This window comes from Kogia breviceps, chromosome 1 (assembly GCF_026419965.1).
Source record: "Kogia breviceps isolate mKogBre1 chromosome 1, mKogBre1 haplotype 1, whole genome shotgun sequence".
In the NCBI taxonomy this organism is placed as follows: Eukaryota; Metazoa; Chordata; class Mammalia; order Artiodactyla; family Physeteridae; genus Kogia; species Kogia breviceps.
The window spans coordinates 194,669,789-194,684,668 of record NC_081310.1 but is presented as its reverse complement, the minus strand read 5'-3'; the positions used below and the strand labels follow the sequence as shown (position 1 = coordinate 194,684,668).

General features: G+C 40.2%; 1 protein-coding gene across 11 annotated transcripts in view; it reads left to right on the top strand.

Annotated features, from left to right (window-relative positions):
- The window catches only part of KIF1B (kinesin family member 1B), a 336,458-nt gene that overhangs the window by 240,115 nt on the left and 81,463 nt on the right, over positions 1-14,880 (top strand). For 5 of the 11 annotated variants that reach the window (XM_059057834.2, XM_059057814.2, XM_067017743.1 and 2 more), the window contains 4 exons: positions 2,219-2,294; positions 6,444-6,522; positions 7,298-7,440; positions 11,389-11,522. In XM_059057834.2, the coding sequence (XP_058913817.1) occupies positions 2,219-2,294; positions 6,444-6,522; positions 7,298-7,440; positions 11,389-11,522 (432 nt within the window). Of the gene's footprint in view, positions 1-2,218; positions 2,295-6,443; positions 6,523-7,297; positions 7,441-8,512; positions 8,555-11,310; positions 11,523-14,880 lie in introns of all 11 variants that reach the window. The other 6 variants (XM_067017756.1, XM_059057788.2, XM_067017736.1 and 3 more) reach the window with 2 other exon arrangements.

The following is a 14,880-nucleotide window of genomic DNA, read 5'->3' as shown; positions in this document are numbered from 1 at the left end:
AGGGTAGAAACAGGATCATTACCATCCATACTTAATAGTATTTCTTTTTAGAGAGGTTAATGATCTAAGTAAAGCTTTTTATGTAAATACTGAAACACTTATTTTGAAAAAATTATGGATGTGAGAACAGGAGATTAATTTGTATGAGAGCAAATAGAGAAGAAATGGCTAAAATTCTGTGGTATTTTCAAGTGGAAAAGATTGAAGTTCTATTTATGCTTCTTCATTTATCTACTTCTCAATTTAGTCTAATTGACAAGTGAAAATCGAACATTTTAGAATCTGACACTGCTTATTTTTACAGTACTGTTGGCAGTCACTGTAACTGGCATACTTTAAATCTTGCAGCATTTTCAGTACTAACCACAGGCAAAGTGGAGTGTTTAGGTGCAGTGGGGAACGGAAAGGATAAACTGAGGTTTCAGGCCCCAAGAATTTTATAGTGGAATGAAAGTCGCACTCGGCTGTGAATGACTGAGATGGTTAATTCTCGCTAAAGGTCTGTGTAAATTAGAAACAGAACCTGCTGTGGAAAATGACTTTGTAATTGGTGGAACGTGTGTCTGTGGGTGGAGTGGGATGACATGGAATTCAGGTGCCAACTTGCCTGCTTCCTTTCCTCCTCAGCAAACCAGAGTCAGCTACTTAATACTATTTTTCAGAATACCCATGCTTTAGCATGAAGTAGATCATCCTTAGTTTAATGTAACCTCAGATTATACCAGGAATGGATTATAAAACTGCCTGTTACTGGGGAAATGTTGATCAGGGAACTCTGGCTTTCCCCTTAGTAGCTTCTTTTTTTTTAAAACGTCTTTACTGGAGTATAATTGCTTTACAATGGTGTGTTAGTTTCTGCTGTATAACAAAGTGAATCAGCTGTAAGTACACATAAATCCCCATATCCCCTCCCTCTTGCGTCTCCCTCCCGCCCTCCCTGTCCCACCCCGCTCTCCCTGTCCCACCCCGCTAGGTCCCCTTAGTAACTTCTTAAATTGTCACGGCATAGTAGTCAGCCAGCAGATACTGGAGTAGCTATTATACACAAAGCGTTTGCATTGTTCTTCACTTTCAGAGGATGTAATTTCCTCCATTTCAGCACTGGCTTTGCGATGGTGCTTTTTGCTTTATCCTGTGATAATGAGAAGGGACATGGAGAGAGCAGTACAAGTAAACTATTTTTTTTTCATTTTTATTGGAGTATAGTTGATTTACAATGTTATATTATTTTCAGGTGTACAGCAAACAAGTAAACTCTTGATAAATATAGAAACTTTATCTTGCAGTCTTTTTAAATCTCCAGATTAGCAAATTACATCACTTTCTTAGACCTATTCACTTTGAATCTGAATTCTAATGGTTGGATTTATTTTGAACATAATTTCCTTTTAAAGAAACCAAATGTGTATTAATATACAAGAGTTACTAGATATGCAGTATCCCACTTGCTGATTTGGTGGTTGGCCCAGTAAATTCATTAACTAAATGAGTTGTTCCTACACATCCAACCTGGAACACACAGGATTCATCTTTACCCCTCTGCAAAAGTAAAAATTATTATTTGAGGATTGGGTATTAGATAATATTAAGGAATTACCGTTAATTTTGCTAAGTGTGAGAATGGTCTTATAGTTACTTTTTCTTTTTTATAAAGTCCTTCTCTGTTAGAGATATGTACCTGAAGTATATTTAGGTGGAATGTTGGATTTGCTTTAGAGCCCTATATGAGACAGGGTATTAGATAATAGTATTGTATTGGTGTTAAATTTCCTGAATTTGGTCCTTGAACTGTGACTGTGTAAGAGAATGTCCTTATCTGCTGAAGTGTTGAGGGATAAAAGGGCATGGGGTCTGCAGTTTCCTCCAAAATGGTTCAGGAAGAAAAAAATGTAGAAAAGTGTTTGAGTGATAATTGAAAAGTGATTGACAAAAAATTGATAATGGTTGGAGCTGCAGGATGGATACGTGGTGGCTCATTATGCTACTCTCCAGACGGCTGTGTATGTTGTAAATTTTTCAAAATAAAATATTAAAAAATTATTTTTTGATGAGCTTTGGGTATTGTGAAGAACTGAAGCTGTGAGTGTTAAATTTCAACAGTGATGACATCCTATTGTAATTTAATTTACTTGGGAATTTTAGACTGGTTTGCCTTTTGTGTGAATTATTCCTCGCTAACAACGCCGAGAGGCTAAGGCCGTTTCTTTCTGTTTAATAGAGTAAGAAGAAGAAGAAAACTGATTTTATTCCGTACAGAGATTCTGTACTTACTTGGCTCCTTCGAGAAAATCTAGGTATGTTGATCCACCAGTGTGTGGATCTTTTTAAAGCTGTTTACTGATTATGTTTTGTGGTTAATTGTCCTGTATGTCTGTTTTTTGAGAAGAAAAATCTCTATTATTAATTTAAGTGCTCTTTCCTTTTTTCATTTTTTCTCTTGATTCAAGCTGGTTGGATTTGCTCACCTTAATTTAATTTTTTTGTTGTTTTTTCCTACTTTTTTTTTTTTTGCGGTACGCGGGCCTCTCACTGTTGTGGCCTCTCCTGTTGTGGAGCGCAGGCTCAGCGGCCATGGCTCACGGGCCTAGCCACTCCGCGGCATGTGGGATCTTCCCGAACCGGGGCACGAACCCGTGTCCCCTGCATTGGCAGGCGGACTCTCAACCACTGCACCACCAGGGAAGCCCTTTCCTACTGGTTTTATTGAGCTATAATTGACATACAGCACTGTATAAGTTTAAGGCATACAGCATAATAATTTGACTTACATACATCATGAAATGATTATCACAGTAAGTTTAGTGAACATCCATCAGCTCATATAGATTAAACAAATTAAAGAGATAGAAAAAAATTTTTCTTGTGATGAGAACTCTTAGGATTTACTCTCTTAACTTTCATTTATAATATAGTGCAATGTTAATTATATTTATCATGTTGTACATTACATTCCTCGTACTTATTTATCTTGTAACTGGAAGTTTGTACCTTTGGACCACTTCATCTAATTTCCCCTCCGCCCTACCCCCAGCCTCTGGTAACCACAAATCTGATCTCTTTTTCTGTAAGTTTGTTTGTTTGTTTGTTTTTGAAGTATAGTTGACCTACAGCACTATGTTAGTTCTATTACACAACGTGGTGATTTGGTATTTCTGTACATTTCAAACTGATCATAACACAAGTCTAGTTATGATGTTATTATACAAAGATATGATTGTAGTTATTGACTGTATTTCCCACACTGTACATAGCAATCTATATATACGGATTATTGTAAATTACTTAAGTTCATGCATTTTAACAACTCAGCCTTTTTACCACACATCCCCCTGGCCCCACCCCCTCACGTTTAATGTTTTGGCATCATATTTTACATCTCTTAATTTGTGTATCCCTTAATTACTTATTGAGGATATAGATGATTTTACTACTTTTATCTGTTAACCTTCCTACTTGCTTTATACATGGCTTTACTACCTTTACTGTATATTTGGCTTTACCAATGAGATTTTTCCTTTTGTAGTTTTCATGTTTTTAGTTGTAGCCTTTTCTTTTTTACTTAGAGAAGTCCCTTTAACATTTCTTGTAAAACTGGTTTGGTGGTGCTGAACTCCTTTAGCTTTTGCTTATCTGTAAAACTTTTGATACCTCTGTCAAATCTGAATGAAAGCCTTGCCAGGTAGAGTATTATTGGTTACAGGTTTTTCCTTTTTCTCATTTAAAATATATCATGCCACTCCATTCTGGAGAGTTTCTGCTGAAAAGTCAGCCTTATGGGAGTTCCCTTGTAGTAACTTTTGCTTTTCCCTTGCTGCTTTTAACATTCTCTCTTTATCTTTAATTTTTGCCATTTTAATTACAATGTGTCTTGGAGTGGTCCTCTCTGGGTTGATCCTGTTTGAGACTCTCTGTGCTTCCTGGACCTGGATCTTTTTCCTTTCCCAGGTTAGGGAAGTTTTCATCTATTAATATCTTCAAATATGTTCTCTCCCTCTTTTCCTTGTGCAGCCCCTGTTGTGTCATGTTAGTATACTTGATGTTGTACCAGAGGTCTCTTAAACTGTCCTCATTTCTTTTTATTCGTTTTTCTGTTCAGCTTTAGTAATTTCCACTATTCCATCTTCCAGCTCACTGATCCATTCCTCTGTATCATCTTATCTACTGTTGATTCCTTCTAGTGTATTTGTCATTTCAGTTACCATATTCTTCATCTTTTTCTGGTTCTTCTTTATATTTTCGAGCTCTTGTTAAAAACGTCTGACTTCTCACTCTGTTGATTCAGTCTTCTCCTGAGTTCTTTGAACATCTTTACAATCATTACCTTGAACTCTCTATTGGGTAGATTGCCTGTTTCCACTTAGTTCTTCTGGTGTTTTATCTTGTTCCTTTGTTTTGAACATATTTCTCTGTTGCCTCATTTTGCCTAATTTGCTGTTTTTATTTGTGTATCTGGTAGGTTGGTTATGTGTCCCGACCTTGGAGAAGTGGTCTTTTGTAGGAGTCGTCCTATGCATTCCAGCAATGCATTTCCCTCTGGTTACCAGAGCTATATACTCTGGGGGTGCTGCCTATTCGGGCTGCGTGGGTCCTTCTCTTGTGGCAGGCTACAGACTACTGTGGGAAATCTGGTAGGCGTGGCTGAGCCCCGGTCCGGTTGGTTTCCAGGCCCTGCCTTGTGTGAAGGCTGCCAAACATTGGTGGGTGGGGCTGGGTTCTGGAGTGGGTGGTTACAGGGCTGGGGGTCCTGGATCTGTTGTCGATCTGCTGGTGGGTAGGGCCAGTTCCTGACAGGGCTGGCTGCAGAGCCTGCAGTGTCCTAAAGCTGGTGTTGGCACGCTGGTGAGTGGGGCTGGATCCTGGGGCAGCTGGCTGAAGGGTCCAAGGTGTCTCAGAGCTGGTATTGGCCTGGTGGCAGGTGTGACTGGAGCCCGGGGCATCCCGGGGCTAGTGCCAGCTCACTGATGGACAGAGCTGGGTTCCCAGGTCTCTGGCTGCAGGGCCCTGAGGGTCTTAAAGCTGGTGTTGGCCTGCTGGTGGGCAGGGTTGGGGTCCAGGGGATTCTGGGGCTGGTGGTGGCCCACTGGTGGGTGGAGCTGGGTCCCAGTGTCCCTGGGGCTAGTGCCAGCACGCTGGTGCGCGGGACAGGGTCTTGGGCCCTCTGGTAGACAGGGCTGGGTCCCGGAGTGGCTGTGGGTTCTGCGGGTCTTAAGGCAGCAGACCTGCTGGTGGGCAGGACCGGTCCTAGTACTAATAAGCTAGAGGGAGAATTCCAAAATGGGACTTGCCTGTACCAGTGTCCTTGTGATAGAACAAGCTCGCAAAATTGGCTGCTGCCGCCAGTGTCTGTGTTCCCAGGGTGCACTTCTGCCTCTTGTCCTCCAGGGTCAGCTTGTGGGTCTGACCCAGGCTCCTTTCAGATTACTGATTCTGCCCTTGGTCCTGGAGCAGGTGAGACTTTGTGTGTGCCCTTTAAGAGTGGAGTCTCTGTTTTCCACAGCCTTCTGGCTCTCCCAAAAGTAAGCCCTGCTGGGCTTCAAAGCCAAACGTTCTGGGGGCTCATCTTCCTGGTGCAGTAGCCTGATGGGGGGCTCAGGCCCCTTGCTCTTTGGGGAGAACCTCTGCAATTATAATTATCCTCCCATTTGTGGGTCGCCCACGCAGGGCTGTGGGTCTTAACTATCCCGCATCTCTGCCCCTCCTACCTGTCTCGTGATTCCTTCCTTAGTTGCAGAAGGTCTTTTCTGCTAGTCTTCCGTTTATTCTCATCAGTAGCTGCTCTGTAAACAGTTGTAATTTTGATGTGCCTGTGGGAGGAGGGAGCTCAGGGTCTTCCTGCTCCGCCATCTTGGCTACTTCCCTGGATTTGCTCACCTTTAAATCAGGGTTTGCTCCCACATCTCGTTTACTTCAGGACACGAACTGTGAAGTAGTTGTTTATCTGACCACACGCACCTGCTTCAAACTGTTTTTCCTTCTTCCTTTTTGAAAACCCCATGCTCCTTTGATGCCCATAATTAGATATGACCAGCCCTTACTCCTCTTTGTTGATGTTTTCCGGCCCTCTTGCCCTTCATTCACTGTTCCTGTAGCCCCTTTCCCTCATTCTTAATGAGAAGGAGATAGTGATTAGCTGTGTCACGTGTTGCTGATAGAAGGAGTGGCTGAGAACGGCCTGTTGTGCTGTCCATGTTGCCAGTGACTTTGACGTCACTAAGAATGGCCTTGGTGGAGTGTCTGGGATCTTAATGGGAGTGAGAACAGGGAAACTGGACACAGTACATCCAGACACTAAGCTGTGCATATAACAGTGCCTGGCGTGGGGACAGTCCAAAAATCTGTTGATTAAATCTTGGGATCTGAGATTGTGCCGTCTGATTTGACACATTCAGTAAAATTTTTCTAAAATATGTATGGTTTGGAATAATTATGATTCATCTTTTTAGGTGGCAATTCTAGGACTGCAATGGTTGCTGCTCTGAGCCCAGCAGATATCAACTACGATGAAACTTTGAGCACTCTGAGGTACTGCAGTTTGATTTCAATAGCTAAACAGAACACAGTGCTACCATAAGTCATCTTGTTAAGCCATGGATTTTCATATGCTATGTGGGTGGTCGCTTGAGTAAACAATGATCCATCCCTCTCATAACAGGGGAAACATGGGAGAAAATGATTTTTATTATAATAGAGTTTACCTGTTTATAGTTTTCAGTTTCATTGAGAAAGGCAGGAACTTTTTCATAGGAAAGATATTAAATTTGCTCTGGTGAGATTTTTGGATAACTTTTAGATAACAGTAGAAATTTCTTACAATATTTATTTCTATAAAAAGAAGTGTCCCCCTCTCATGTTTGACATTATAGAAATGCTCACATCATAAAAAGTAACAAAGTTATGAGTACATGTAATATTTTAAAAATTATTGACAGAATGTTTACTAATAGGGTAGTTTTATATATGAATAGGTTCCATTACTTTAATCCGGAACTTTCAACTCTTGTCTCATTAAAGACATTTTTGATATAATGGAAGAAACACTATATGGTCTAATAAATTAGTTTTGAGTCCTCTCTCTGATATTTATTTCCTTTGTGATCTTGGGGAAATCACTTAAATTCATTGGAGCCTTTTTCCTCACCTTTATAAGGTACTGTAAAGCTTGCTACAAATGTATTGTTATGAAGGCTCATAAAATGTGTAAGTGCTCAATCTGTTTGATTTAGAAATAATGGTAGGTTACTTATGAGATGTAGAGCATTTGAGGAATGGCAAAAATGTGTTTTCTTTTTGGATCTAGATATGCAGATCGTGCAAAACAAATTAAATGCAATGCTGTTATCAATGAGGACCCCAATGCCAAACTGGTTCGTGAATTAAAGGAAGAGGTGACACGGCTGAAGGACCTTCTTCGTGCTCAGGGTTTGGGAGATATTATTGATAGTAAGTGAATTACGGATCAACACAAAATCTATTCCTTTCCTCTCAAGGGCTCTTAAACTTAGAGTTAAGGAACTTGAGGCAGCTAGATGGTAGAGCAAGAGTTTTTTGTTTCTTCTTAACTTCTTAAAAAGCCCAGTGAGAGTAGTTCCCTGGTGGTTTAGTGGTTAGGATTTGGGGCTTTCACTGCCATGGCCCAGTTTAATCACTGGTTGGGGAACAGGTCCCGCAAGACCTGTGGCCAAAAAAAAAGAAAAAGAAAACTCATTGAAAATGATCTTAGAATTCCTTTATGTACCATGTACCAGCTTATCCGTTTGAACTCATGAAATTACTTCTTAAAATGTAATATATCATTATTTGTATTTTTATTAGATTTCTGTTTTAGATCAGCAGTGAAGTTTATTTGGAATGTTAAGTTTATTCTCACTGAGAAATTAACCACTTCATAAAACTGTTACTTAAAATTTTTGTTTTTGTGTTATGGGTTTCTCTATATTAATGTAGTAGTAATATATATGTAAGAAACCCACCATTCCGGTCACCTTTCAGATAAGATTAACCTTTGAGTCGTTGCCCACCTAGAAAATGATTGAATGCCCCCCAACTCACTCCTTAGGAACTTATGAAGGGGAAAATAACCAATTCCTGTCAAGTTCAAGAATTAGACTTCCAGAGAGTCTTACAATGTTGTCTTAAATTGAATCTTTTTTAACCTCAGTGATCTGCCTACATAATGTCTAATTAGAAGTTCTCCTAAGTGAGTTAACTACATCATTCAGGTAGAATAGTATATGGGTTTATTTAATAAAGCATATTTTTATTTTTTGAGTGTCAGACTAATATTATATTGTTTGCAATTCTAATAAGATTTTCAAGGCCTCTTCTAGTTTAATTCTTCTTACTGATTAGCACCTGAGTTTAAATGAATACATACAGTTTGTAAAATGATAATATATTATTCTAAGTGTCAATTTTTTCACCTTCCCAAATGCCAAATACTGCTCTGTTCCCTCTGTCATTGCTGAGCCTGAACTGTGACCCTTTTTGTATTTTCCCTCTTGCTTACCTTCAGCTGATCCATTGATCGATGATTACTCTGGAAGTGGAGGCAAATGTGTGTATTTCGTGTACTGGGTGTTTCCAGCACTCTGACTTGCTGATCTGCCTCTGCTGGATCAGCCTTAAAATGAGCTTTGCATGCCAGCCACCCTAACAGGGAAATCCCAGACAGAGCAGACTGTAGATTGAGAAATGTTCCTATTTTTGCCCTTTTCCATTAGCAAAGCAAGTTTTGCTGAATTTCAGTTTGTGGCTTGAATAAAGTCGAGAGGCTTAAAAACCTCTTGCTGCTTCTACTGTTCAGTTTTTCCACTTAAACGTGATTAAATTGAATCCAAAGTCATACATGATGATGATAGTGATGACAGCAGCTCACATGTTTTGAGTGTTTATAATGTGCCAGGACCTGTTCTAGGTATCTTGAATATATTATTTCTTTAGTCCTGTCAGTGACTCTGACAAAGCTCCATTTTGCCAAGGAGGACACTGCTGCCTGGAGTGGGTACTTTGCCACTAAATGAGATCCCGTGGTTTCTTTGTGGTCAGACTGGGTAGTGTAACGCAGAGCCCTTGTTTTCAGTCATATTAAGCCTTTTTTGGCCTCTTGATCCTTCAGGTCCTGATTATTTATTAGGAAAATCCTTTTAAGTTAGCTGTATAATTCTGAGCCTTAGTGTATATATAATTGAAAACAATCACTTCTGGTTGGCCAAATCTCCATGACTGAGTAGCTTTGTGAATGTTGGATTAGCACTCACCTGTGCTTATGCTAAGTTGATTTCCTCCATATCTTGGGCCTCAGTTTACTTGATGGTTAGGTGAACTTTTTTTTCCCTTTTTCATGAATTACAAATTAAATTAAAAAAAACTTGGGTGTCTAAAATGTGTGCTTGAAATGAGGACATTTTATAAAGGATCACACCTCATTACCTGCTGCATATCTGTCATTATGTTGGCAAGAAAGTAATTTCTTACCCTTTTAAGATAATTCATCAAGAAATTATTAGTATAAGTGAAGAATCTTGATTTGGGGGGGTTAAGTTTTAGATTTTTATTGATTTGTTTATTTCTACAGTAGGGCATGTAACAAGGCTTGGTAGACAGTGAGGCAATACATAGGAGAAACCAAAGGTAGCCCTGGCGTCTGTGATGAGGTTGAGCCTTGAAGGCACTATAACATCCTAATCCAGAGTGACCCTTGGACTGGAACAGCTCTGTCTGAGATTTCCAAAGCCAACTGACACTGGTGTGGGAAAGACACCCTTTGTTCTTGCTTTTGTGCGCCAGGTGATGCTGCTGCCAGCTTGCTGCCTCACTCTTTTCTGAGCAGTTGTGGAATCTCCCCAAAAGCTATGCATGACTAAGTTTTAATTCTGTATCTCTGCAGGAAAGCAGCCTTGACTACTTCTAAGTTTCTGTTTCAGTCACTACCCTTAATGCCTTTTAGGGCTTGCATGTGTCGGTTGGACCTTCTAAACTCCATCCATCCTATTCTTTCCCACCTTGCTGCCATCACCAGATGGCTAACTTTTTTGCTCCAGCTCCTACCCCCCTTTTAAAACTTGCTTGTTTTCCTATGTTCTATATTTGCAGATGGTGGTTTTCAAACTGTCTTGAAGCAACTGCTGGTTTTAAGGGGCTTCAAGAACTGGCTTTTAAATTCACATGGGTAGACCCAGAGAGAGCTAATAATGTTTTTTTCTGACTCTTTGTGTTGATTCATATTACATCCTTTAAGGAAAACTTATTTAGTTTTGATATGAACTTTGAGCAATGTAGATTTTCTTACATTTAAAAATGAGCTAATTTAAAAATAGGAATGCACCAATACCTATGGATTTCCTCTGGTGCCGATTTGAGAAAGATGACTAATGAAGAAAAGTACAAGCAGCAAATTAATGAATTTGTTGTTTATGGCTCTTTTTACCAAAACTAAGTTTAAAAGCAAAACTTAGAGCTCCATTAAAGACCTTAGTAAATGAAAATATGTCCCTAAAACTTGCATATTCCGTACTAGGGACTCAGCTCCCCAATGACTCATGGTCATTCGGTTAGGCAAAGTGAGGGCCTTACGTAAATTAGCAGATAATCAGCCTTAATTTTTGCTTGCTCTAATAGATGAATGTAAGCTACACCAAATTCAGCAGTTTGCTAATTGTTCATCACTGTTGAGGTAATCAGCCCTAAGTTCTTAACCAGGACTTATACAAGATCCCTGTAATTGCTACGATTACCTCTCCTTTTTTTAAAAGGCATATTTAAAAAATCCTTTTTAGCATACAAAGAACACTACTGAGTGCTCAGATTTTTGTTCTAACGTAACATTTTCTTGGGAATTTTTGCTGAAGGACATAGCATACTGGGCCAGACTGGTATGTACTGATATTGATAAATAAATGATCATCTTTTTTCCCTTACTGTTACAAACTACTGGGATTTAAGAGTAGTATAAGCCTAAGGTGTTGTAGATTTGGAGCCATAGAAGGAATACAGGAAGGTAGCATGGCTGTTTAGGGGGAGAGCCTGAGCTGTATCCTTTGAGGCTCTGGTTACCTCCTAACACATACAATGTTAACCCACATTAGAATTTTTTAGTTTCTAAATTCAGAAGTGGTTCTTAACTTCTAAAATACCAGTATTAAAGACAGACATGTTTTAGAACTGCCATCGAGAACAATTGTATCGTAACTTATCTTGGCCTTGCTGCTTTAATGCTGTCCTTTCTTACACTGGTGTTCCTTCCTGTCTTTTTTCTTCTCCTGCTCCTTTCCCTCTTTACTTTTTCTGCCTTCCCTTCTTTCTATCTCCCAGATCTGAAAGATTTTCAGAACAATAAGCATAGGTACTTGCTAGCCTCTGAGAATCAACGTCCTGGCAATTTTTCCACAGCGTCCATGGGGTCCCTTACTTCATCTCCATCTTCCTGCTCACTCAGTAGTCAGGTGGGCTTAACATCTGTGACCAGTATTCAGGAGAGAATCATGTCTACACCTGGAGGAGAGGAAGCCATCGAACGTCTAAAGGTAAGTAGTAACTCAGATTCAATGAAAGGTATTCTGTGTAGCTCCACAAGGCAGAGTTAGGACTAAAAATCACTGAGATTCTGGTTTAGCATACGGAAGAACTTTCTAACTCTCAGAGGTGTCCTGAAATTGCTGCCTTGTAAGGTAATTTTCACCAGAATACTTGAGTCTGACATGGCCAGGCAGGGATGGGAGGGAGAGATGCATAGGCAGATGAAGTTGGCCAGGCAAAGTAACTGATAAGTAGATATGTCCATTAATTCTGAGGTAGTTTATAAGTCACAGTGAAATTGTTTATTTAGAAATTTCACTGGAAACTAATTAAACATTTGGTTTATTTTGAAGATGGAATTCTGTATAGGTCCCTGCTTCTGTTAGTAAAATGTATAATCAGAAGAAAGTTTGTGCATTTGAGTAGCTCTACCAGGTTTATTCAGAGACATGTGAAATGATATTTTCTAGAAGTTCACAGAAAGCCCTGTGAGCACCACTGTGGAAGGGCCGCCCCCTCCTGTGCTGGTGCGTCTGGGCGCGCGGATCTTAGTGCTGGCGCGTGCACTCGAGTCCTGCGTGTGCAGGTCACTCGCCGTGGCGCCCAGCTTGGCTTTCCCAGCCTGTTGCTGGCTCTGTCAGGTACTTTCTGTCCCTCTCCATGAATACGAACGTTAGGAGCAGCAAAGCCTTCTGAGTCATAGGTTCTTCCTTCCCTCTCGGTGACTGCAGTGAGAGCAGACAGTTGTCACCTGTGGTGCCATCCATGAAACCACTGTGACAACAACACAAATGCCTTTTCTTTCCCTGCTTGTCACTTCCAGGATGATAGTTTTATCCATAGCTTGTGGCCTTTGTATTCAAGAGTACTGGGGTACATATACATATATCCCCATATCTCCTCCCTTTTGCGTCTCCCTCCTACCCTCCCTATCTCACCCCTCTAGGTGGTCACAGAGCACTGAGCGGATCTCCCTGTGTTATGCGCTGCTTCCCACTAGCTACTTAGAACTTAAATTAAAAAAAAAAAGAGTACTGGGTAGGAAAAACAAGGAGAGCAAGGAAACTTTAAGGGGCTGGGGAGTTGCCGTCCTCTTCACATTGCGCTCAGCGTTCTCCACCATGGCTGCTCATTCAAGGACCATTGAGAATAGTGACACACTTTGACAGGTTAACGATGGAAAAGGTTTGCTGAACCTTTTTGCTAAAAGGGAATTTAGCGTGATAATTGAAGATGCTAGAACATTCATTTTGGTTTGCAGGTGAGGCTGAAAAAGATTTTATATGAAGAATGGGCTTCTGCTTCTCTCTCTTTTTTTTTTTTTTTGCTGTACGTGGAGCACAGGCTCTGGATGCACAGGCTCAGCGGCCACAGCTCACAGGCCCAGCCACTCCGCGTCGTGTGGGATCTTCCCAGACCGGGGCACGAACCCGCATCCCCTGCATCAGCAGGTGGACTCTCAACCACTGCACCACCAGGGAAGCCCCGGCTTCTATTTCTTAATCAGCCTACCTTTTCCTTGGCATTTCACTCACTTCTAACATAAGGTGCTTCAGAAACAAAAGTAATCTTGTTTCTTCCTTCAGAACTTGTTAGTGGAAAGTGGGTGAAATTCTAAAATACCTGGCAGAGGGACAGGGAGTGAGAAACCTTTTCATTAAATATTGCAAAGGAAAGGATAGTGAAATAGACTTTGAAATTTTACTAAAGATGTTCGTGAAGCCCTATGCAAGAAGGCTTTTATTTCTGTATTTTATCATAATAGGCAAAGTTGCTGTGTAGGGTTCCGTTCAGTCCAGTGGGGAACATGCAGAGGTTCTGTGGAAAGGAAAAGTGAAATCTTTCATTTACTATTCAATATAAAATGTTATTTTTCTTTGGGGATTTTGAATCTTACCTTAGTGTACAAATGAGATTACGTTCCCTTTAACACACATCTTGATGTAGGAAAAAAAATTCTTCCCAACTGCCAAGTGGAAGCAACTGAAAATAATGTTGACTGTTAGGAGTCAAGATGTGGAGCAGACTTTTTAAGCATTAGGTCGCCCAGTATCTTCCAGATAGTCTCTAGGGATAACACTGCCATTATTCAAGGAACCCTCCCCCCAATCTCCCTACTTCCCAGCAAAAAACAAAACAAAACTGTATTGCTTTTATCAGAAAATAAATTTCTGTTTTAATTCTCCTTTAAGCCAACCTAAATGACATCTATTTTCCCTAGCTTTAGAAAATAGTTTCTTTATGGTTTTGCGTTCAATCTTGTTTTTTAATGCAACATGGTAGTTTACTGAAGCATAAGCACCTTAGTTTGACTCCTATTTTGTGAATGGTGAGAGTTCATGTCGGCAGACCTACATTTTAATGCTGCAGGCAGATAACATCTTGTGATCACAAGGCAAGGCAGCGTTTGTATGATAGAAATAACTGAGAATTTCTCATTTTTGGACTGTTTCATTGTTGAATGTGAAGGAGTGGCATTCCTAAGACATGACACTGTAGGAGAAAAATACTGTACCTAATGGAAAACAGTAATACAGGAGGTTAATTCATTTTCCTAACATTTTATGTCCCTTTGCTTCTCTTTCCTTTTAACTTTAAAAAAATGATCAGTTGGTAGAACACTTTTACATAGGGAGTTGCTACTGCTTCATTCATTGAATAGCCTATTTCCATATGGAAGAGACCCGTGTTACCCCATCATAAATATCTTGAGCCCTCCACAAACCTCTGGCAATAGAGAGTAAAGTGGAATTGCTTCCAGTTTTTAGTTGCAGCTCAAACTGAGTTGAAATGTTGTCTCCTTGATTTGGATTCCGACTTAACAAGGTTTTAAATACATAGCTACAGTTACTATGTGGTGCCTCTGGTGTTTATTAGTCTGGCATCAGTGTCAGTACTGTGAGAGCCATTGCTTAGGCTTAGACTATAAATATCCACAGATATCCATTACAGAAGCATGCAAGGGTAAATGCTGTGCTGGGCGGCCCGAGGGCCCCACGCTTGGAGCTCACTTATGACGCATGCTGCGTTCAGTACAGTAAAACCCATCTGATGGCTTCAAGGAATGTTCCATGTAGCAAGCGTTTAACTATTTAAATACCACAACTAAACTGTAATTTTTTGGGGTGGAAATATTTCTGACTTGTTCTGTGGACTTCTCTGCCACCTTAACTGGATCATGATGAAGTAATTAAATTGTGTTTAGCATTATGAACATAGTTACTAACCAGTGCTGTACAGATAGCTAGATATAGAGATCAAAGTGAATGACGCCTGAGCCCAACATTCCCTGGAGCTTAAAAAAATGTTCTTGATGTCACTCTTTTTCAGAATTTTTTAATGTACAGTACCTGCAGGAAGGAAAGA